Here is a 25414-nt window from a genome sequence, read left to right on the forward strand (position 1 = left end):
TTCCAGGACTTCAACATACTGCTTGGAATTCATGATTCCCTGCACGATTTGTATCCAACCAATACCAGAAGCAGCGATACAGCCCCAGATCATCATGTGCAATGGATGCTTCACAGATAGTTTCAGGCAGTATGGCTTAAATTCTTCAGCTGGAAATCTTCTGACATACTTATTGCACTGATTCCCAGTCAAGTAGAAATTGCTCTCACTGAATTGCTCTCACTTCACTGAAGATGACCTTGGCCCACTGTTCGCTGGTCTACTTGGCATGCTTCTTGGCCCACACACATCAATGAGAGCGGTGAGCAAAGGTTTACTTCAAGCCTGAAGCCTTTGAGCCCTCTGACAAGCAGTCTGCGACACACTGTGCTTGTGCACACTTTTACATCACATGTTTCACCCCAAATTCTTGTAATCTGAGGTGAGGTTAACTTCCTGTCAGCCATCAAAATGCGTTGCAGAGCCTGATCTTACCATTTTGTCGACTTTCTTGGTCTTCCAGAGTGGAGCCTGTCATCAACAACCAGTTATTTGGTATTTTTCAACCACTCTGCTCACTGTGGTGCAATGGCATTTCACTCTCTTGGCTATTTCTGTACAGGAGTAACCCTTTTCATGAAGCACAATGCAATACCGCTGCTCAGTACTGGTGAAAGCAAAGGCCTTCATCCTTGCCCGCAAGCCAGAGCTAAATTAAATTTCTCGATGCTTTTCATGCCTATTTATAATCAGAGATTATGACAGCATTGATTGGCTCATAGATTTAGCCTCTGTGCATTTTGATTGGCCAGCCAAAACTCGCTGCTGATTGGCTACTTTCGATCCTAACATTCTCGAAAATGCAAGTTGTGTTTGTTTTAGCACATAAACACACTCAAAACCTTAAAAATACTTTGGTTATATTAATAAAAATTATGCATCTCAATCTGACTACAGAAATTTTCATCAAAGTACTAATTTTGCATGGTTTGTCTGAGTGAAAAGTTGATTAAACATGTAAATACAGCTTAAAACTGAAAGCGTGCAGGAGTTTTTCATCCAGCTGTAGAAATGTTAGTAGTGAATCTGTGCCTGTGTATAGGTACTACCTATAATAAAATTCAAAGTTTAGGGATTGCCAGTTTTGTTTCATGGTTGTTATGACATTCAGTAATTTTTCGGTGGTAAATATTGTCCCTTAGACATGACCACAATTATCAACATCCTAGTTAAGGGAGAAATGGCTATTTTCTATGTTTTCTGATCTGCTATAAAGACCATTATGGTTACACTACAGAACTTATTGTACTTTTTTGTACCCTTCCCATTTTATTTGCAGTGCCTTGGCTGATAGAGCCTTTCTAAAAAAATTATGGGAGAAAAATTTTAAAATGGCTCTGCAAATAAAATGGAAAGGGCACAAAAATACAATTAAATTGTGTCGTGTAACCATATTTCTATGGAGCCACTTGAGATAATTTGTTTCAGATAGCTGAAATTGTAGATCTTTTTCCTGTTAGGACAACATGGCTAGTAAGGGACAGGGGAAGAGTTAATTCTAGAACTTAAGCATTTCTCTATCAGGGCACAGATCTGATGTGAATTCCACATAAGTGTCAGGAAGGGCATCTGGCCAGTAAGCACTCAGGTCCACTCCTTCAGCCTGACTCCATCCTTCGTGGTGGAGGGATTAAAAGGTCATTAAAAAAAGGGGGGCCCTGGGCTAGTTTTCTGTAATCTAACCATTCATACAGTAATATATTTCTCTGAGAATTCTAAATATATAACAAGTACTGTTAATGGAGTAGAAGACCCATTATTTCCCAAGGTGCTAGGGAAATCAGCCATAATAGCAAGTGTTTGTGTATAGTTTTAACATAATTAAATTTCTGGTGTGAAACTATGTTGGAGGATTTTATAACAGAGGTCATGAAATAAAAGTTGGAGTTTTAGTCTAAGGATGCAGCTTTTAACCCAAAGAAAATATATCAGTCATGCCCCATACTCTACTCTGACAAACATGTATGATAAATCAAGAATGAAGATCTATAAAGTATGCCACTCTAATAACAGATATATAGATTCTGTATCTAATTATTTCAACCCTTGTATGAAGATAGCAGTGGCCACCAAGCAGTGATATATAAACATCAATTTCACTCCATCCTCAGATAATCAGCTGATACTGTACTCAATAAGGAAGTAGGAAAAATAGCTATTTTTCTACAGGACAACTATCCATTTTAAGCAAACAAAATTGAAGCTGTTTGACATACTACTAAGAAAAAACAAAGCTGACGAGAAAAATGGAATTTTAAAAATCCCCATAATATATATGCCAATTTTATATATATGCAAAATTAAATATCAGGGTAAATGAGCAAATCTTTTTGCTTGCCTCAACTTTGCCACAGCACAAATAACAGAAATGTTTTCCACTTTGCAAACCATAAAGATATTAAGCACTCTAATTTTAAGTGCAATTTTTGACAGTCCACATTCCTTTTCTGTATTCCCATATAAACATTTTCTCAGTAGATTCAGTATGACAGCTATACTTTTGCCATTTTTATTAAAAATGGTTTTGCAGGTAACCTCATTGCAGCTGTGATATTTTAAGAGGGATAGCAGTATTGAAGTCCAAGAAAAATGGTCCTTCTTGTTGTGGGAGGAAAGTGCTTGGAATAATATTGTACGTACCAGGAGGTATATTCTCAATTTCCAGATAGCAAAAGCCACACCTTGGAAAGTGAAATACAGAGAGAAAGCTACTGTAATATAAGATCTCATATAGCGATAAAATATACAGTTTATGAGATGAGCTATTACCTGTAATCACCACTATTTTTCTTTTGAAAACCCAAAGATCCCGGATCTCCTATTGAAGAGACTGTTACAACTTCAAGTCCAACACTGTACTGCCTATAAATGAATCAGAAGTTGGAAGGTTTCTGAGTTTAAAGCAAAATTAGATCTTTTTAAAAGTGGTGTATATTCTGATTTTATCTGGATCCATATTTGATCCACAGTTTGTGCTAAATCATAACAGAGTGTTTAACTTTTCCCAAAGGTGCCATAGTCACTGAAATCTATAATAATTGTTTCTGGCTTAATGTGATGTATGAAGGTAGACTCAGAGTTTGAGGTTGAGCTCAAATTTGAACATGATAAACAACATTTTTTTAAAAATGACTACAGTAGAGCTTCGGATCACGACCGTAATCCGATCCAAAAGCACAACTGTCTGTGCATGCGTAGGCAAAACAAATGGCAGCAAAGGGGAAATTGGTGCAGAAAGGGAATCTTTCTGTGCCAATTTTGTTCGCCACCCGATTTTTGAATCATGACCCATTTCAAAAATTGGGTGGATTTTTTGTTCGTGACCTAACTATATTTAGTTCTTATTGCTGACAATATGGGCTGAAAATTATGGATAGTATAATTTAATTTTAACTGGTGAATCTAAATATTTTAAATTTGAAACTGCAAGTCTTACCTGTAAGTAGTTAACATTGTTCCAATTATTAAAAACTAATACAAACCTTGGTCCTCTTAGTTCAAGAAGGAGTGGCCCAGTCTTGTCCATTTGAAACTGGTATATAGGGTTATTTTTGCAAGTATCTCTAAAATTTCCACATCCTCCAGCGCTGTGACCTTTCCACTGTCCATTCATCTGAAAGAAAATCACTCCAAAAGCTTCTTAGCTAGCACATCTATTTTCATCTTTGTTCTTAAAAAAACTATTTTCAACTTAATTTCATCTCTCCTATTTAATCAGTCCCCATTATTCATTTCAAATATAAAATTCATTCCTCAGCAAATCCCATTAACTTAATTTGATCCCATGCTTAGTACAGGTAGTCCTTAATTTACAACAGTTTGTTTAGGGACTGTTCAACGTTACAATGGCTCTGAAAAATGTGACTCATGTCTGTTTTTCAGAGTTATGACCTTTGCAGCATCTCCATGATCATGTGATCAAAATTCAGATGTTTGGCAACTGGTTCATATTTATGACCAGATTCACTTAATAACTGGATTACTAATTTATTAAGTGATTCACTTAACAACTGTGGCAAGGAAGGTCGTAAAATAGGACAACTCATTTAGCAAATATCTTAATTGACAACATACATTTTGGGCTCAATTGTGGCCATAAGTCGAGGACTACCTGTACATACTTTTAGGGACACAAGATGTTCCAGAAAGGGAAATTGGATTTGAATCAGTAACATGAACTACATTTTCTGATCATTGGACTCCTTTCTAGCTCATTTCTCTGTATAATCTGACTGATAATAATACATCAGAGACAAACTGCGAGGGATCACTTAATTCTGGCAAAAGGATATGGAAACCTATTTACTATGGCTTAATGAGAAATACTATGCCTTATAGTAGTTTTCTCTCAACCTGGTGACCTCTACATATGTTGGGACCAGCATTTTTAGCCAAAGGGCTATTCTAAGTAATTATTTTATTTAGTAATTAAATATTAAGTAATTATTCTAATTAAAAATATTCCTTGTGTGTCCAATCACACTTGGCCAATAAAGAATTCTATTCTATTCTATTCTAAGAGCCTTAAAGGTTCTCCTGTTTGGAGGCCAAGAGGAATCTGAGTCATTCTGACTAACATGGGATTTCAAAAGTTATTTGCAATTACATTTTATCCATGCTAATAAAATTGGCTAAACAATTCCGGTTATGCAATTAAATGTTCTTCAATTATCATGCATCCCAACACACCTGAACATTAGGAACAGTTTTGTTATTCAATCTAATTGAAGGAGTAGCTAATACACTATTATGTGATAAAAACCCACAAAGGAAGTGTCAGATCCGTGTATCTGCCATTCTTCAATGGAAGAAGAAAGGGGGGGGGAGTTGGTACAAGTAATCCTTTTTGATATAACCTGAATATCTTAATTCTTGTATTGAATCTGTATACTTGCACATGATATACAACTGGGAACTGGGGCCCAGATGCCTGGAACCTTGTCACCTCTTGGAGAGATAGCAAGAGGAGAAGGGACCATAAAAATTCCAGATCTGAAAGAAACTTCCTGGGAAACTTTTCTAAGATACGTTCCCAGAAAAAGGGGAGGGGTTCTAACTCCCTTTATCTACACTGTATGCCTGGAGGCATTTTAGATCCTGCTTTGGCTAGTACCTGGATCACTTCCTTTCAATAAAGAATTCCATTTGAAGTACCTAGCTTTCAGAAGTTCATTCTTGTCAGTTGAAGAGGAAAGAGTCGTCTGTACAGGAAGACTGCAAGAAATCTTTATCTTTCTTTGTATGTCTATGGATAACTAACATTTATATAGTTAGGTTTGTGTAAAATATAGTAGCTAAATTTTAACTAATTTTTAAATTATTTCTTACCCTTTTTGATACAGCATATGGTGTTGGAATCTTAGAAAAGGTAAACTTGCATGCTGAATACACCTAAGATCCAAAAGAAATTAATCTTTAACTCTGAACAATTAATACTACCAAGAAAAAGAAAGTGTATTGGGAAAACATACAAGGATGGAATTAAATGGAACAATATAATTTTGATTTCTTCTCACTGAACACCCATATAATTATATAGTTTTTGTGCAAAATCTTATTAACTTTTTGAAATATATGGTTTTTGGGATGAAGATTTGAAAATAATGGGAAAACTTATTTTTAAAATAAACATACCCAGAATACTCATAAAAGTATTTCAGGGGACACAGATTATTTTGGATCCATGACAGCAAAATGAGCAATAAGTTTTTATCTGTAGTAATCTTCTGATACTCCAGATCCCCTAGTGTCCAACATAGTTATGACCTACTTTTTATGCCAAGGAAGTAATTGCCTCAAATAAAACTACTTGATGAAACAGGATTACAGACGGAAATTCCCCCTTTTAAAGTTGGCAGTAGGATTTAGGTACCCCTGAGATACAAAAATTCCTCTATCTCCAATCCACAATCCTTTATTTGGCAATATTTTCATGCAACTTAAACTTGTGGCATTTCTCACTTGTCCAGATTACAGAGACCAAAAAAAATGAAAACAAAGTCACTCTGGATTTTGGTGGTAACTATCCTAATCAGTGGCAGACTGAGGACGGTCATTATCAAGCTTATTATATACACATGCTTTTTTTCCAGAACTGGGGTCATGGAAGTTGAAGATATGGCAGTATTAATGATTTCCATTTAATATTTTTAAAAGATTACATATAAACTTACCCGGAGGGTGTAATGAATTGTGTTCTGTTTTTCATATTGAGAAACCACAAGTGTAAATGTGTGAGTTTCTGGAGAAGTGAGTGTTATTTTGGTTAGATAGTGGGGACTATTGATTCGAATCCCATCAACGTAGGGTGGAGGATCAGCTGAAAATTTTAAAAATGAACATTTGTGTTATGTAATTTAGAATAGACCAATCTGATATTAATTAAAATAATTAATAAATTAATCTTCTACTAAGGTATTAATAGTGAAGCAAGATAAATACAGCACTCTCTGCACCAAAACATGGAGAGATAAGTAGATCTTACATTTCTATTCCATATTTTCAATTCAAGAAATCAATGAAAATATATTTTAGGGTGAATGATCACCATGGCATTAGTATTGAAGCTCTGACCATTTTTTGTCCAATGTGCTGCTGTGGCCATCATCTTGCCTTTTTTGACATCCCTCTAGTCCAGGGCCTGCAACCTTAAACATTCAAAGAGCCGTTTGGACCAGTTTCCCACAGAAAAGACCGGGAGCCACAAAACCTGGGTGGGTGTGGTCAGCTCAATGTCACTCACTCCCACACAGTCACATGATCCCACACACACACCTACCCAGGGTTTGTGGCTCCCAGTATTTTCTTTTCTCTATGAAATAGATCTCTCTCATCTCTTTCTCTCCTCTCATTTCTTCCTCTCTTGCTCTCCTCTCTTTCTCCCATCATCTTTCTCTTTCATCTCTATTTCTCTCATCTCTCTCTCTCTCATCTCTCTCTTTCGCTCTCATCTTTCTCTCTGTCTCTCTCTTGTGTGTGTGTATGTGTGTGTTGTTCCCTCTTGAACCATTTCCAAAAACAGGCGAGGGTTGGTTTTTTGTTTTTAGTTTCTGATGATGTTTCTTCTTCTTTGGGTGCTTTTTACCATATGATTTAAATCAAGAGTCATTTCCCAGTTAAATGAAGCTCTTTTGTCCCCCTGCTGTGGCTTCCTGTCAGCTGAAGCCACCACTAGCTGGCCCTGCCCCTCGCCCTCCCCTCCCAGTCACCTCTCCCAGTCATTCCTCAACCGCTTGGGAACATGTGCAACTGTCTCTCCACATTGAGACACTGGCCTGACTGCAGCCGATGCTCTGCATCGTAATGGGCTCCAGGAGGAGGAGGAGGGGACGCCGTCTCCCCCATTCTGAAGCGTGCTAAATTTAAGTGTGCTGCACAAGGCTCTGCAAGAACAGCAAGCAGGCCATGGAGGTAGCGAGACCAGCGGCGTGGGCTTCAGTCGGGCTGGGTCAGTGAGAAAGTCGTGCCTCTCCCCAAGTTGTCGAGGTGCATGCAGCACCAACAAGAGCCAGAAGAAGGGGCAAGTATAGGGGCGCTTTGCTCAAGTCTGAAATATGGAGTGAGTCTCCATCCACTGCCATTGCCGTTACCTTCTCAGGCCAGGCAAGGAGTGACTGGGAGGGGCGGGGCCAGCCAGTGATGGGACAGGGAGCTGCAGCAGAGGGCCAAAGAGACTTTGGAGCTGCGAGTTGCCAACACCTGCTCTAGTCCTAATGGATACTGTGGTTAGCAAACATATTTCTCACCCAAAGTTATATCCAAATTTCCTATCTTTCTTCAAGAACAAATCAAGAAGAAAGAAAAATTGTAGGAAAGAAAATTGTGATATACATACCAGGGTAGTATATTTTTTTCCCATCAGTTTTATAGACGACCATTGTGATGAATTCCCGGTTGTGTGCAAAGTCATCCTATAGAAAAGTGATTACAAAAATTACTGTAATCCTCAAAACCAAATATTTATATACTATTTATGACCATGATTTCATTCAGTGTTCTTCCTTTTCTAAATCATAATCAATTGTTTCAGACCTTCCAAATCAAGCAGACTCCTCATATCTACTGTAACTATCTCTGAATTTATTGAACTTCAACTTCCATAACTGCCAGACATCAGAGTTAAATCCTGGAAACTATCCAACTGATCTGGAATATAGCTGATTAATGGATTGCAAATTCTCAACAGGAAAAATGCATCTTAATTTTAAATCTTTCTTTTTACAGGATAAATATTAATGCCAAATCTTTATCAACTGCCACTGAATTCTTATTGGAATCCAAAATGAGATAAAACCTGGTTATCCTTGTGGGGATGGAATGCTAAAGGATCCCAGTTTCTTCTTTCTGCTCATGACTAGTTTACAAAGCAGTGAAGTACCACTATGATTGGACAGTGTTGTGTGATCAGGCATAAGAACACGGCAACTCATGGAAGATGGAGATACACATCTAATATATTTGAGCTATAATTCTGGTAGTTCAATTGTCATAAAGAACACCCATATCTTAGAGCCGCATTTTGTTTCCCTTACAAGTTATTTGGAAAAATGAATACCTTGTCAGTAATGTGTCGACTGAGTAGAATCCAGACTGCAGCACCACCCTGTGGGCACTGAACCTCCAGCCTGTACTGTGGATTATTAGCCAAACTGTAAGCATCTTTCACAGGACCCTGTTTTGCATCCCAGGTACTGTTCAAAAAAGAAAAAAATGGAAATAGAGTTCTGTGTATTTAAAACAATTGCAATAAACAATTATAATACTTTCTTTTAGTGAAAGCTATCATTTGCTCTCAGTTTGGTCTTGCAAATTAGCATGAAATACTAGGGAGAAGTAATAAAGCAAACAGCTGCAGATGTACTAGTCTTAGTTTATAAATGCTCAAAAAGTAATGGTATTACTTTTCACCAGTTTACACATGAATCATTTATTCTTGGACCAGGCTTCAAAATGTAAAGAAAGCCATCACAGATTAATACTTGAACATTATGCTAAGGGAGGCTAACAAATTAACATGCCTGTTGGACAAACCTGTGAATGCAGGTGGATTCCTTAAAAAGACCTGGATTCCAACTCAAATAAATAACATCATAATATTTGTATAAGTCTTCCCAAGTAATCCAGAAAATTCCTATATAAAAACATGCAGATGAAACTGTTTTAATTTTTTTTTACCAATGACTTATCATCCAATACCAGTGATTGAATATTAAATTATCAAATGGTAGGAAAAAAGGAGCAATGATACTGCAATCTTGGGCATTTTTATCTAAAGATAAGTTCCGCAGAATTCAATGAAACGAACTCCCAGAATGCATGGACACTATTGCAAAACTGTATTATATATTAGTACTGAGAAATTCCTAAATCAAAATAGCCTACAATTTCCCACCTATTCAAACGTGGCAGTAGGTTTCAGTTTAGTACTTAACTAAGTTGCATTTCAATGTTTGTTTTGTTTTTACAACTGAAGAAATTATCTGTAATGTTATCAAGATCTTTTAAAACTGATGAGCACTGATCCCAAATTTTAATAAAACAAAATTCATCACTTTTCTTGCATTGTGTTATTTCCTACATTTATATTTCACTCTAAATATGTGAGATTAGAAAGTTTAAGTTAGAATGAACAAAAGCAGGACTAGCTCTAAATCACTTTGTGAACTCCTCAGTCATGCATAAGTTCTTTAGCTGCTATGATAAAATAAGCTATATTGGCTCTCACTACCTTTCCTTTGCCAAATCTAAAATGCCCAGTGGCATTAACTTCACCCACCCGATCAACAACTTTATCCAGATAAAACTTTCCTTTGAAGTTACAATTTCTTATTTACAATTACTCCAATGTTAATGTCACTACTTCAGTGTTGTTTATCTCTGGTAAATATGCACTAGTTATCATATGTCATTAACAGCACTGGTAAATTTTAGTCCTGCAAGGTGTTTTTAAACAGTTATCGAGCAGGACATTCATTCAATGATTCAGACAACTCTGCTTTACTGTCTTGCAACAGACCATCCTTGATAGTAATCCTATTTCAGATTGATGAGAGGTGTGATTCCTCTGCCATCTCTGCAGTTTTTCTTTTGGACCACAAATCATTTGTAGCCCTGTTTTTTTTCTTTCAAAAATCATTCTGATCTTTTACCATTGTCTATTTTTTGAGCTGTTCTGGGATCAAAGTTTAAGTATTTTTGAAGTTCAGGAGTCCAGCTCTTGATATCATTTTCACTGTATCTCCCTTTCCAACGTAGATGGCTCCAGGGATTTTTCAACTGGAGAAAGCGAAGACCCTGAAAAAGAGGAGACACAAAATATGACTTTATAATACATTTCTTTTTGAGAATAAAGAAAATAAGTAAAATGTCATTAATATTAATCATGGATTACAATAATGTTGTCTATCTTCTTTCTCTCTCTGCCATTTAATTCCTTAAATGACCTGGTAAAATCAGATTTTTAATAGCATTATATTGCAGTATCTGAAACAAGCAATTCTTCGTTTTTGAAAGAATTCAACCACCATAAACGAGAAGGACCATGGATGAGTCATGTGGGGGCTATAGAGAGGACGCATGATATCACAGAAAGCAAGAGTGATGTTTTTAAGATTTTTCTTTTTATGTTCAGGTTTTATTAAGGGAATTCTGTATATGAAAACAACTTGAGGTTTATTTTGTTTCTAACAAGTTCTGAAAATTTGTAAAGTTTCCTCACCAAATTTCAGGGGGACGGGGAAGAAGGGTTCCAATGTCTTCAAAGAAAGAACTAAGGTTTCACCTCTCCTATTGTTTACCTCTCTTATTCCATTATTTTAAGCATTTTAATCCCACTGTGGGATCAAAAATATTAATTGGGCAGATTTTCCAAAGTTTTTCTTCCACTCAATTTTTGAGCAGATTAAAAAAAGAGATCATATTTAAAAAAAACACGCAAACCATGTCAGTTTAAGAGTAGGTCCAAAGATTCTTATTTCAGAGTTACCTTGTATTCTCTAATATCCAAAACAGCATAGGCATGGGTTGGTACTAAACCCCAACGTTCCCCTTCTTCATCAGTCATCACTCCTGTGGCTGTTGTAATAAGCACATCCCCCTTGTGAAATCTGACCAAGAACAAAAAGTTTACTTTAGACTTGGCTGCTAATATTTCCCCATGCAATGCTTGCCTATTTAGTTTTCTAAAGGAAAAAAACACACAGATAGTATTTGGAACATATAACTACATCAACATGCAGAACTGATGTTCAAGAAAATTCTAGGAAATAATGGAACAAATTTCTCTCTCTCATTTCTCAATATTTCTAATTTAGCCAGTCTATTATGTCAGGGTCCCTAACCTCTGGGCGGCGGTCCAATTCCTCTCCCCCACCCCCAGCCAGGCTGTCAAGCCACAAAGATTGCGGACCACTGCATTATGTCAATCCATGGCAACTGAATCCTGGAATATTAAACATAGCATACTTTTATCTTCACACCTGGAACTGGATTCTTTGATCCTGTTTATAATTCTGCCTCAGACTGTCCCATAGATCAGGGATCCCCAACCTTTTCGACGCCGCGGCCCGGTTCCGGCGTCAGCTGGGCGCCGCAGCCCGGTTCCAGCGTCAGCTGGGCGCGCCATCTTTTTTGACGAAAAATCACTTCGGTGATGTCACGGAAGTGATTTTTCGTCAAATAAGCGGCGCCAGCGCTTCGGTGAGCTTTTGGGTAGAAATGGCTTTCTGCCGGAAAAGCTCACCGAGCGCTAGCGCCGCCATCTTTTGATGAAAAATTGCTTTTTTACCAAAAAGATGGCGGCGCCCAGCAACCAGCGGCCCGGTAAGGCTTGTTCCGCGGACCGGTACCGGTCCGCGGACCGGCGGTTGGGGACCCCTGCCATAGATGTTACTTTCAGGACTACATCTCTGGGTCTTTGCCACATATATCTCTCCCAAATGGGGAAGCTGCTTTTCTTAGAAAGATAAGACTCAGTCAGGCCACTTCTAGTGGAACAACAGTCATAAAGATAGCTTGGAGTCAAGATATAAACAGGTTTAAAGTTAACACCAGTCACACCAACTGCATGTAGAAGCCAAGAGAAAACCAATTCAAGGACTTGTACAGGTATTGGTAACTACAAATATAATATACTCCACTGAATAACTGCAAGGTAATATGTGGGGGACTGCATTTTAGGTCAACTGAGTGGTGATTGAGCCATGAGTCACTGTAGCCAGATTTCCTCATTAGAGGTTGGGCCATAAATAGCGCATTACATGGAGCTTGACAAAAACTCCCTTGGCCATGGCTTCCATTTCCAGATTCAACAGGGGCCACAAATTCAGGAAGATTTCTGAGTTGCATTAGCAAGTATCTTTGCTCAATAAATTTCATTATTCAACCATTTACTCTCTAGGCACTGCTTCTCTTGGAAGTTGTACAAAAACTAGGGTTCATTATAAATAAACAAAACGTTGAACTTTTACAACACTGTGACTGTGGCAACATTTTTGAAAATAAGCAAAAATTACCTTTGGTAAAGCATTCTGAAGGAACTATCCTTGTTAAATGTTTGATTGTCTGAGTGCATGGCAATCCTCTCAGGTATCCAACCAGTCAGTGCATGAAGATCAATATTCTGTCATCACCAACAAAACATGCATAATTCAGATTAATGAAATCATACTTCCAGGAAAGACAGTTTTTGATAACCATACATTTCAATAATAATTCCACAGCTATGTAAAATCCCTTTTTTCTCCAAAGCAGGCACATAAGGAAAACAGAATAGTAATCTTACATTTTGTAATAGTTTTCAAATAAGAACTGTATTACATGAGTTCCTTTTTTCTTCGTTGGATGGTGAATATAATGGTTCTTTGACAATTAAAGAGAATAAATTTAAAATGTGATTGTAATAAGGCCAAAAGAATTTCATTACACACACACACTCAGAAGGAAATTTGTTTCTAGAATTTTATTTTACAACTCAGTATTAGCTATCAAAATTTCTCATATTTGCAGAGGGCACCAAAATACTGATGCCGTATGGTTAATTCCAAGATACATTATTTGCCCTACTGAAAAAAGCAAAGAAACCCATAAGAAAAAAGCATATATTGTCCACAGGCTTCAAATAGATGAAAGTATTCTCACTACTCTGTGTATATTAAAGCACTTTTCATGCTCAACCTTTCTCAACAAACTTTTTTGGGACTACAATCTTTTTTAACATCTTGCCAAGAATCACATAATACTCACTGAATTTGAACCTGGAAAATCATAACCTCCCATGACTTTCATGTAAGCTTTTTCTATCAATGATATCCAGAGCTCATTTTTGTTGTTTGAATAGGAGCAGAGAAGTTCTCCATTGTGATCTACTGGTAACAAATCATCAATGACCACCTGCTCAAAACAGATGGAACAAGATCAAACAATATGCAAAGCAAAGCTGCAACCATTATTTTTTTAGTAAGACTTTTAAGGAAATTACTACAAAAGAAAGGTGTGCAGAAGCAAGCTACAATAAAACTGTTAGAAACCCAGTGGATGATGGGATAGAGGGCTTGTAGAACTTTTAAATCTCTACCTTTCTAGGGACACCATTGATGTGCAGCTTGACCATGTATTTTCCACATGGATTATATTCTGGTTCTCCTTTTTTATTCTGTGGGTAAATGATGCTATGTTGAGAAAAACATATAGACAAAATTAGACTACATTCTGTATATATTTATACTACATATAAATACACCACTTAGGCCAGTGGTCCCAACCTTTCCAGCTTGGCAGCCCAATTTAGGAGAAGAGGGGATGGCTTAGTGCGAGACAGGCACGTGCATGAGCAGTTCCACTGTGCAAGTGGTACACACACACACATGCTGTTTGCACAAGTGGAGCTTCACACAAGTGCCAGTACCTACTGCTTGCACAAATGGAGCTATGCATGTGAACCACTTGTGCAAGTGTAGTTGTGTGCGTGCTCATCTGTAGCTTGTGCAACCTGGTTCCGATCAGGGCACGGTCCAGTAATGGGCTGTGGCCCGGGGAACCCTGATTTAAGATCTATATCATTAAACAAAAACTTAGAGAGAAATTTCACTAGGAGATATTTAAAATGAAAATACTATATGAAAAAGTAAAATGAAGTATAAAGATAGCACTTATCAGAAGACCTTAATAGTAAATATAGATTATTATTGCTTTTTACTTTTATGGGAAAACTTTTTTTAACAAAATGATAGCATCATCCAATTAAACAACTTAAAAATTAAACATGGATTATAAATTATAGTGGATTTATCCTTAAGTGTTTTACACTTAGAATTCAGATATTGCCACTGATATGCAGGAATTTAACATTAAACCTTATAACCAGTCCAGTGTTTTTCAGTCTTAGGAACTTTAAGATGGATGGACTTCAACTCCCAGAATTCGCCCAGCCAGAATAGGAACACCCATCTTAAAGTTCCTCAGATTGAGAAACACTAGTTTAGGTTCCCATTGTAGAATGGGGAACAAGACAATACTCACTAGACTGTACAAAGCAAATACTCGCTCTCTTTCCCTCCCCCTCCCTTTCTCCCTCCTTCCCCCTCCCTCCCTGTCTGTGAGTGAAATTTAGAATGCAAGTATGAAAACATCTATTGAAAAACATTTGTGATATTTATGAAACACAATGAGTACCCTAGAACCTCCTACACAGTCACTTTTTTTCTACAACAGATTTACAGAATAATGTTACAGCTAAGTTTTCTGCTACTAAGGCATTCTACTTTTGAATGATTAATCTCTTTCCTTTATCACTTGACCAGTAATAAATGTATACAATAAATGAAAAAGCAATTTGATAATTTGATGTTGAAACTATCATCTAAAATTGAAACTATCTAAACTTCTAAAGTAAGTTTAAATCATAATAAAGTGTATCTCAAATTAAGTGCTACTGGCAACAAATAAAATTATTAAAGACAACAACCGCATGTCATTGAGCAGAAAAAAGTGTACCTTGTAATCAATTTCTTGTTGTATCTTCTCTCATAAGCTGCACTGATAGCAAGTGAAGCAACGAAGGAACAATCTGATACAACTGTCTAAGAACCAAACATAGTAATAAATACAAACAGAATTCAGGAATTTAGTTCTTACAGTTCAGCATAATAACAGAGACAACTTTGACCCAACCCAAGGCTATTTTTAATTCCTCAGTTGAGTTAGGAACCTGTCAATTCTGACAGATTCAAACTGAATTCAAAAATATTCTCAATGTGTTTTAATGATAACACTTGTCACTAGTTCTCTTCTACTCTTCTCCTTCCTTGTCACAAGACAAGTGGTTTTAATGGGTCTGATACTGCAAATGGAATGGCAGTTGTACTTTTGGACAATATTCCCAGAACCTATTAACACAGGATGATGATAAGATCAGTGAAGAGACACTTGAGGCTGTAGGGCTTGCAGACAGAGTACGTAAGACAGAGACAGAATAAGGCAACATCCAGTTTTCTTTTTCCAGAAAAATAAATATGGATGAAGTTACAAGTATATCTTACCTAGTGACTGCCCTGTTTAGTGACTGTTCAAACTTATAATGATGCTGAAAAAATAACTTTACCATGTGTCCTTGCACTTATGCCATTGTTATATCTCCATAGTCATGTGATTGAAATTCAGTGCTTTTGCAACCAGCATTTATTTATGGTTGCTGAAGTCTCCTATCATGTGATTTCTATTTGTGCATTTCACAGCTAGCTTTTGAAAGCAGAATTAATGGAAAAGCAACAGTAAAATCACAAGTTAATGGTCACATGTTGTCTAACTTAAAAATCATGTTGATTAGAGATGAAGTTGCAAATCCCAATTCTAATTGTTAAACTTTCACAAAACTGTAAGTGTACAATATATATTAGAAAGCAAATTTGCAGGCAAGCCATAAAAAGGAAAACAGAAAAAAAATCATGTTTACCTGTTTAATGCTGAAGCTTGACACAGTATAGATCATAGTGGGATTATTTGTTATATCATTTGGCCGTACCCACCGGGAAAACATGGCCTTTTGCTTAGGAGACAAGGGCAATGGGCCACATTTATCTCTGAAATCAAAACTACTTGGTAAGTATATCATCCTTAGCAAACATCATTTCATCAAATATTATTATTCAGGATTAATTAAAAAAAATCTAAGCATTTTCAGTGCATACGACCAGCAACTACATTTTTATAATTTTGCTCTTAGCTTCCCAGTTCTTAATAAAACTCATTTAGTTCCTAATCTGAATTAAGAGATATTTCAGTCAAACTAGTCTTTTATTATAGAACATTTCTTATTTTCATTCTGATTTTTTTTATTTCTGAGGTTCTTGGACCTCTAACTTACCCTGGTTCTATTAAGACACAAGATATTCCCTCATTGGCTAAGATCTACATCATGCTAAACTAAGACTAACTCTAACACAATATAGCTTAGTACAATGGATAAACCCTACCCTTATGGTTCGTAAACCATGATTTATAATCTGATATTATGTGTGAATAAAGCTAGTATGTCTTATTCAATAACTTAGCACAACATGTAAACAAGTGTTAGCAGATAGTCTTTGGGGAGACATTTAACTTACAGAAAGGGTGAGCAGAATTGTGGCAATTCCAAAATATAGTTTACAACTATTATTTGGGATGATTATTTGAGGTAATCGAGAAGATGACTTTTTGGGGATTTTCCCTCCAAACCTGGAAAGAGTTCTAGCTTTAAAAGAGGAAATAGAGCAAAAATTCCTGCTACACCTATTCAGGTTCATATTTCAGAGATAAAGCGTCTGGAAGAGGCCAAAGGAAGTATGGTAAAAGCTCATTAGAAAATGCACTGCAAGAAGTCATTGCTTTAACAGATTGCCAAACTGATACGTAATTTGCTGACATAAATTTAAATCATTCTATAATAAACCTTGGTGAAAACATTCCAAGAAAAAGAAAACTGGCTGCAGAGAGTCAGATTCAAATGCTTGAACATCTGTTCTATTGGCAGAAGCCTATCAGAATATCAGTCACCTGAGTCCTGAATGACTTTACACACAGACCAGAATGGCTTTCTACCTATGAGGCAAATCAAAAATAATATGCGGATGAACACACTAGAATACTATGAGACACATTCAGGAAAGCAGATGGCACTGATTTTTCTTGATGCACAGAAAGCTTTTGATAATTTGAGTTGGCAGTTTATGTTTTTACAATTAAAATATATGGACTTCGGAGAAAAAAATATTAACATGATTAAAACGCTATACCATAAACAAACAGCAAAGGTGATTATAAATGGTGATATGACTGAGAATTTCAACATAACGAAAGATTATGTTGTCTTTTATCCCTACTGTTATTTATATTAACCTTAGAGGTATTAGCTAGAAATGTCAGACAAGATAGTGAAATAAAAGGTATGAGAATTAAGAAGGAGGAATATAAGTTACAGGTCTTTGATGACTTGGTGTTTATTTTAGAAGACCCACAGAAAACAGGACCTAAATTAATTACAAAGATAGAATATGGGGCAGTTGCAGGTTTGAAAATTATAAATAGAGAAAACAAAAATATTGGTTAAAAACTTTACAGATAAACAGAAGGGAGAATGATGAACATGCAAATTGTAAAGAAAGTTAAATATTTAGGGGTTCAATTAACAGCAAATTGTGTATCTCCCAAAGAAGATTAATGATAAATGAAAGCACAAATTAAAACGGATTTGGAAAATTGGAAAAACCTACAACTGTCCCTATTGGATAGAATAGCTACAATTAAGATGAATATTCTGCCAATGTACCTGTTTCAGATGATCCCCAAAAACCTGGGGAAAAACATTTCAAAGAACTAAATAAGATATTAAAATTTGTTTGGCAAGGGAAAAAAGCAAGAATAAAATTAAAAATGTTACAAGATGTTAAAAGTAGAGGAAGTTTTGGTCTTCCAGATTGGGAGCTATACTACCAAACATCAGCACTTACATGGGTGAAAGAGTGGGTTAATTTGAGGAATACAAGACTATTAACACTGGAAGATCATGATCTGCAACTGGGTTGGCATGCCTTTTTATGATACGAGAAGATTAAGATACATAGTTACTTCCAGAGGCATTACATTAGAAATGCATTACTGCTAGTAGACCAAAAAAAGAGCAACACTACCTGAAAGTGCCATGGAGGCATGGATATATTCTAATGTTATAAATATGAATAAAATCATAAGCTATAAGGACATACTAAACGAAAGGAGAGAATTAAAAACAAAACAAAAACTAAAAAGATTAGCAATTGACCTATCATGATGGCCACAATTACAGATACAATCCAGATAGGAAAAAGATAGGAAGGAGTATAGGTTTTATAATGAATCAAATGAACTAGATCAGATTCTAATGGGAACAGATGAAAATTTAATTAAGAGGATATACAATTATTTATTAACTATCAAATTGGAGGAAGAACAAGTAAAAGAAACTATGATAACTTAGGCTAAGAATTTTGGCTATGCAATAGAGTTGGACAGGTGGCAGAAATTATGGAATAGAAATTATAAGCTTACAATGTGAACAGCGTATACAGAGAATCTCTATAAAATGTTTTATAGATGGCACTATTCACCTGCAAGAGTAGCAAATATGTATAAAAATAAATCTGTTAAATGTTGGAAATGTAACCAAACACCAGGTTCATATTATCATTTGTGGTGGACCTGTCTCAAAGCAAAAAAATATTGGAAGAAAATTCACATATGGCTGGAAACTATGACAAAACAACATATAGACTTGAAACTTGAGACATTCCTGTTGGACATACTACCAGAAAACTATAATAAATACATATTTAATTTTACATATTCTAACAGCAACCAGGATTGAATACACACAATACTGGAAAAATGAAGAAACCCCTACAGATGATAATATAATCAAAAAGACTCTGGAATGTGCAGAAATGGATGGGTTAACTCTAAAAATTAAAGAAACAAGAAGATTCAGAATATTTTATAACATAGGAACTTTTCTATAAATGGTTAGTAGATAGATACAGAAGTTAGATGAGTGGATTTATGTGAAAAAATCCATGTTTGTCCATTCATGGGAAAGAAAAACTGACTAGTAAGTATTTTAATGGTTATATAACTGATGTCAATATGGAAGATAGTATACTTTCTAATAATGATTGATATTATGTTTGTATGTACATAATTATAATGGTTGTGATGATGTTTATATTTTAACACTTTGGACACCTAGAAAACACACTGTTCAATATAGACATGGAATTTGTGATACAAAATAATAAAAAAATATTTATAAATAGAATATCAGTCACCTTGAAAACCGCAATGTCAGAGAACACAGGGAAGAAAGATTGCTGGAATGTACTACTAATTTCCATGTTTGTTTAAACATGGCTTACTCGTGTGCACCACACAGCAATTTTTCAGATTTGGCTTAATGTGATTTTTTCATATAGTACATAAAGTTGTATATTTTTTCCAAAACAGCACAATTTGAAAAATTGCTTTGAATAACTAGATTGTGAGCAATTTTTAAAAAATCCATCTGTTTGTCCATTCATGCATCTATCTTCACATTCACACACACATAGATATACAGCATACATATATACATACCAGTCATGGCAGTTTATTACAGTATCACAGTTCAACAACACTGAAAGCTCTAAATGGTGAGAGTGAAAAAAGTATTTGGTGAGTACAAAGAGAAACTTACGAGAAAGGTATTGGAAAAGCAAAACGTTCTCTCAAGTCAATACTCATGAAAGGGACATATTCAATGCCATTTATTTTTGATGTCCTCCTAAATACAAAGAGTAAGATATTAGAAAAACAGACCTGTTCAAATTCTACTTCTGTCAGATTCCTATTGTGATACTGCCATTCATGTGGGGAGGGAACCTGGATTCTGTTACAAATGTATTGCTCTCATCCTCTCTCTTATGTAATTTTCCTAGTTTATAACTTTTACCATCACCTATTTTGCCTGTGCTTTGAGGAATGTATAAGGGGGGAGGGCCATCTGTTTTCTCTCAGAAGAAGCGCACAGGAAAGATTCCTTATCTCTTTCTCAGGATGACCTTTTCCACATCTTCGCACTTGTGGAATGGCTCATTCAAAATCAGACTGAGGGGAGGGGTTTCTAACCACTTTATCCTAATGGAATTGCCTGGGGGAACTCAGACCCTGCTTTGCATTGTCCTGCATTCACTTTTTTTCAATAAAAGCTTCTTTTTGAAGTGCTAAAGTTTCAAGAGTCCATGCTTTCTTGAACGGGAAGGAGAAGCAGGTCCTTACAACTTCTTTCTCTTTATGCCAACTGCTTAATGTGGATTTGTTCTGCCTAGTATTTGGGTCCCTTCCTGCTATGAGACCTTAATTAAACATATAATTCTTCAGCATATTTTTTTCCAGTTTGCATTGAAAGTCCTGTTTACAGAACAAGCTATTGTTTTAAAAGTATTCCAATATTCCACCTTTCAAAATGACAGAACAATGGAGATATGTGATAGAATAATTAAAACTACATGATGATCACTTTGAAAAGCTTAAAAACTGTGTTTAAATAAATTTCCTGCTGAGAAGGCAGGAATGGCCTTTGGTTATGGCAAGTGTTGCCGTTAAACAATTTCTAGGGTTACATCCATGTATTTTTCTTGATGTTATTACAAGGTGGTTGCTATGGTCTTTTTCCAGGAAGTTTTTTCAACTTCCTAATTTAAGAGCTCTAGAATTCCCATATACAGATAGTCCTCGAGTTGCAAATGAAATGAAGCCTGCCCATTCCATTCATAACCTGAGGATTGGTGGAAGGGAATCTCGTACCTCAATCGGGATCACTCCCTCTTTTTGCCCATGGATTCACTAATCAAATGTATGGTTCATTAAATGCACATGAGGTATTTCACATGAGGCCTAGCGATGGAACACACTTAAGACTACCCAAGGCCTCCTCGACACACTGAAATACCTCATTCTCCTCACAATGCTTCCCACCTAACCTGCCGCACTAAGTCACTTACCATGCAAAGACCTAGCAAGCAGTCTCCTCTCCAGCCTCTCAGCCATGCACACCCCTCTGCAGCTCCGTTTAGGCCTCGCCCAGCACTTTGTAGGCCAAAATGGAAGTGTGGAGGGGCGGGCGAATGTTGCATAGCCTCTGCGCTTGTTTGCAAGGGTAAACAATTGCCTTGGTGCTACAAGATACATAGTTTTGGGACTTGTTCGTAAATACTAAGGGGCGCTTATTGGGTAACTTCGAACATTCGCTAAGGGAACGCTTGTAACCTGGAGATTACCTGTAGTCTTTTCAAATACTATCACTGCCTACTATTTCAAGTAAATGTTTGCCATAGGGCAGCGGTCCCCAACTTTTCCTGCTTTGTGGACTGGCAGCGGAGGGGCGGAGGGAAGGGATGGTTTCAAATGTATGAAGGCTGCTTGTGTAAATGAAGCTTCCCATGCTTGACAGCCACTTGCACACCTGATTCCCAATGGGCTGTAGACTGGCAGTGATTCACAGATTGACAGTAGGAGACCCCTGCCACAGGGCACCTTCATACTTAGAGTTTGAAATTGTCTTTTCCCCCCAAGTAAGTAGACATTTCTACCTCAATTTAAGGTGAAAATATCTAGTAATAAAGAATTTCTTAATAAGAAAAACACTTTCTCACAACCAGATTACTCTTATCTTTCAAATGAACCAGCCAGTTTCTGCAGCATTCCTCTTAGATGCTTCCACAGGTAGTCCTCCACTAACCATTCATTTAGTAATCGTTCAAAGTTACAATGGCACTGGAAAAGTGACTTATAACCAGACCTTGCATTTATGACTATCGCAGCATCCCCAAGATGATGTGATCAAAATTTGGACATTTGGCAAACAGCATGTATTTACAATGGTTGCAGCATCCTGGGGTAATGTAATTGCCATCTGCAACCTTTCTGGTTGGCTTCCAACAAGCAAAGTCAATGGGAAAAGCCAGATATGCTTAACAACCACATGATTAACTTAAAAACTCCAGTGGCACAACTTAATGACCTCCCTGCTTAGCCATGGAAACTGCTCTCCCAGCTGAGGACTACCTGTATTGCTTTAAACAAAATAATACATTTAATTATTTTAAACATATAAAAATGTGATTCTAGAATAGATCAATTAGATCTAGCCTTTCCCATGCTATTGCTTCCTGTCGTACAATGAGTACCAACTCCTCAAATCTCCATGAATCCTATTCTGAATATCTACAGCCCATCACTTCTGAAAGGGAGCAGCTTGAAGAAAGCTGATTCAGTTGTTTATTATGCAATATTATTCCAATCTCAAAAAAGTACCTAGGCTGAACTTGTTTAATGAAGGAAGTTAAGAGGGATTACCTGGGAATTTCAGGGTCAGATTAGAGTAGGAGTCTCCAACCTGTGGGCTGCGGCCTACTACCAGGCCGTGGCCTGTTGAGCACCGGACCATGTGAGTGGCTGGCCAGTGTGCATGCCCCCCACCCACACTAGCTTCCCCATGAGCATTGCACAGATGCTCTTGACTCCATGTATGCCATGCGCATACTTGCGGCCCCGTTTGTGTCACTCACATATATACATTGTAGCTACCCCCCCCCACCCCCATGCTGTCAACCCAGAAAGGTTGGGGAAACTCTGACTTAGACAATGGTTAAAATCAGAAGGTGGAGCAATAAACTTTTCTAAGATAGTAAAACTATATGGATTTGTCTATATAAATTATCCAGAGCTAAGCTTGATATGAAGTTTCAGATCATAATATTAGCAACAGTTTTTTTTCTTTCATTTGCTTCCTAAAGAAAATGTGATTAACTTCCTGATATTTTGAATACACTCATCAATAAGCATGTCTGCATGCTGGTTTTAAGAATTATGAAATAGCAAATGTAGTCTATATAGCTTAGGGGTCACCAACCTTTTGGACCTCAGGGACCACCAAACTCATAATTTTAAATCCCAAGGACCACTAATATGAATTTTGACTAACAGTGGCTTGTTGACATTGATGGGAGAGAGAGGGGGAGAGGGAGAGAGATCTGATCTAACCCCCCCTTTCTCACACACACAAACACAGAGATCCCTCACATACTCCACCCCCTCCAAGGCATTCCTGCTTTTGAGCTCTGTTCTCAGGGGGAGCAAAGATCTCTCACACACACACACCCTCCAAGGCAGCCACATTCCTGCTTTTGAGCTCCATTCTCAGGGGGAGGGGGAGAGATCCGATCTAACACAGAGATCCCTCACAAACACATGCACCCTCATTCCTAACCTGCTTAGAAGAAAGAAGTCGAAAGAAGCAGCCCAGTGGCCAGGCAACTTCCTACCCTCCGCCCTTCCCCCCCCCCCACTATCTTGTTATTCCGACGCAAGCCTTGTGTTCCCGCGGGTCGGCCATGTGGGTGGCGCAGCCTTGTGTTAATTGCTTTGGGGATGCTCTGGGGGTGATATTTCTCTGCAGACCACCAAAATTTTCTCGTGGACCACCAGTGGGCTGCAGCCCACCGGTTGGCGACCACTAATATAGACAATCTGCTGCATTTATCTCTAGGATAGTATTTTTCAGCATGAAAGTCTACACTCATTTATTTAAAAGTTAGCCTATTCAATAAACTAGACTGTAACCTAGATTAGAAACTACATTTTATATAAGCATGTTGCGGAATATATTTTCCCTTCCTTACCTGAGCACTTGGATCTCCTCCACAGTATATCGCTGACCTTGAGGTTCACTAGCATGAACAGGTCTGATGGACTGTGGCTTATCATTCAAGGAAAAATCAGGTCCCAATGGGAAAAAAGTTCTAACTGGTTGACTTTGCTTCACTGGAGCTGGCTTGTCTTTTTGAGATGGCTTTGAATCTTTCAGGGCTTCAGCTCTACAATTAAGTTAAAGGAAATGGCAATTGTGACATAGCAAAAAGAGTGAGTTCATTCTTAAACCTTTGCTTTTATGTGTTTCTCTACAGACATAAAAACCAAAAGGGTCAAACAAAACTGTGGATTTTGCTCTCAGCAACTAAATTGATGAGTAGCTGGGAATTAAATTCAACTCAATTATTCCAAGTTTACTTTACACAAACCTAAATCATTTGTAAATGCGCTATGATTATATAGAAGATTTCTGCTTTAATAATTATATAAAGCCTTATTTTATATCAATATTGAACAAATCAGACTGAAAAAAATATTCACCAACAGTTAAAATGTCTTCTTGTATACCTGAGACATGTTTTATGCCATAGTTTTGGATAGTTATCTGGATCGTAAGTAGAGAAACCTAAGGCTCTCCAGACATTGCAGAACAAATATCATATGGTTCCTAATCAACCAAGTCAACAGTTGAATAGCTTAAAACTGGAAAGTGACCCTCATAATTTTTGTTTTTCCAAATTTTGTTCTATTGTACTTTACTAATTTACTTGATTCTTTTTGTTAGTTCTTATTGTTTTTGTTTTTATTTTTTGTTTTAAATATGATTTTACATTGTGTAAGCCGCCTTGAGTTGCCATGGGCAAATAGGCGGCAATATAAACCAAATAAATAAATAAAATAAATAAATAATCCTGCTTTTTATTTTTATTTTGTATGACTTGTGAGAGTTACAAAACTAGCAGAGAAATTAATTAATTGTAGGCTGAAAAATAAAAGTGCAATGATAGTTATGAATAAATTTGAAACATTTTAGTTGTTGAAACTTGTCTATGTCTACCAAACTCAATGTTATAAGCGATGAAATAATGGAAGCTATCATATAATATACAGGTACAAAATTCCAAGAAATTTACCTGTCCAATGCCTGCCGAGCTAGTTGCTTCAGTTTGGTTTGGAGAAGTGTTTCTGATGCTTCACTAGACTGGAATATTGAAAAAGAAGGAAAATAGTCTACTAAACAAGCTATAAAATCCATCAGCTGTCAGTAAATTTTCTTTTCCATTTAACTACACAACTGTTTATAGAAAATGGAGAAGGTATAATCATATCAGGATATTATTAGCACCTTCAGTTACCAATACATAAACTAAAATTGCTCAGATACAACTAATTAGAAGCTAATATTATACAGTGGATAAAAACTAAATCCACTAAGTATTTCCTTCATTTATGGTTTGATATTCTGAGATGCAATTGAGACTTTTGCTCATTGCCACCCACAGTTAACCCAATTTGTGATTCACAAAGCGCACTATACCATAATTACTGTACATATGCTGCAAGGATAGAACTGGATAAATGAAAATATACTTGACTAGTTGTCGTACAAATATCTCTATGATGGGTCCCTGGTACTTTCTGAGTTTGGTCATTTTCTTGCAGATATTACCCAAATTAGCAT

The 25414-nt window shown here is 36.7% G+C and overlaps 2 protein-coding genes across 4 annotated transcripts in view; one reads left to right on the top strand and one right to left on the bottom strand.

Moving 5' to 3' along the window:
- The window catches only part of SH3BP5 (SH3 domain binding protein 5), a 117666-nt gene extending 108861 nt beyond the window's left edge, over nt 1-8805 (top strand). Inside the window, exon 10 of the mRNA XM_087946131.1 lies at nt 8263-8805. Coding sequence (XP_087802257.1) covers nt 8263-8274 — 12 coding nt within the window. The 3' untranslated portion in view covers nt 8275-8805. The remainder of the gene's footprint in view (nt 1-8262) is intronic.
- The window catches only part of CAPN7 (calpain 7), a 28836-nt gene continuing 5947 nt past the window's right edge, over nt 2526-25414 (bottom strand). For 2 of the 3 annotated variants that reach the window (XM_087946100.1, XM_026686217.2), the window contains exons 4-21: nt 24867-24934; nt 23763-23957; nt 19778-19864; nt 15989-16115; nt 15031-15116; nt 13613-13706; nt 13282-13428; nt 12552-12658; nt 11024-11144; nt 10188-10332; nt 9070-9169; nt 8594-8729; nt 7874-7949; nt 6213-6358; nt 5368-5430; nt 3522-3652; nt 2809-2901; nt 2526-2720 (exon numbers count right to left, since the gene is read on the bottom strand). In XM_087946100.1, coding sequence (XP_087802226.1) covers nt 2576-2720; nt 2809-2901; nt 3522-3652; nt 5368-5430; nt 6213-6358; nt 7874-7949; nt 8594-8729; nt 9070-9169; nt 10188-10332; nt 11024-11144; nt 12552-12658; nt 13282-13428; nt 13613-13706; nt 15031-15116; nt 15989-16115; nt 19778-19864; nt 23763-23957; nt 24867-24934 — 2067 coding nt within the window. In that variant the 3' untranslated portion in view covers nt 2526-2575. The remainder of the gene's footprint in view (nt 2721-2808; nt 2902-3521; nt 3653-5367; nt 5431-6212; nt 6359-7873; nt 7950-8593; nt 8730-9069; nt 9170-10187; nt 10333-11023; nt 11145-12551; nt 12659-13281; nt 13429-13612; nt 13707-15030; nt 15117-15988; nt 16116-19777; nt 19865-23762; nt 23958-24866; nt 24935-25414) is intronic. The other variant, XM_087946101.1, reaches the window with a different exon arrangement.

The sequence above is a fragment of the Notechis scutatus genome, chromosome Z (genome assembly GCF_049901735.1).
Source record: "Notechis scutatus isolate UNSWTSFEM ecotype Mainland chromosome Z, rNotScu1.2, whole genome shotgun sequence".
NCBI lineage: Eukaryota > Metazoa > Chordata > Lepidosauria > Squamata > Elapidae > Notechis > Notechis scutatus.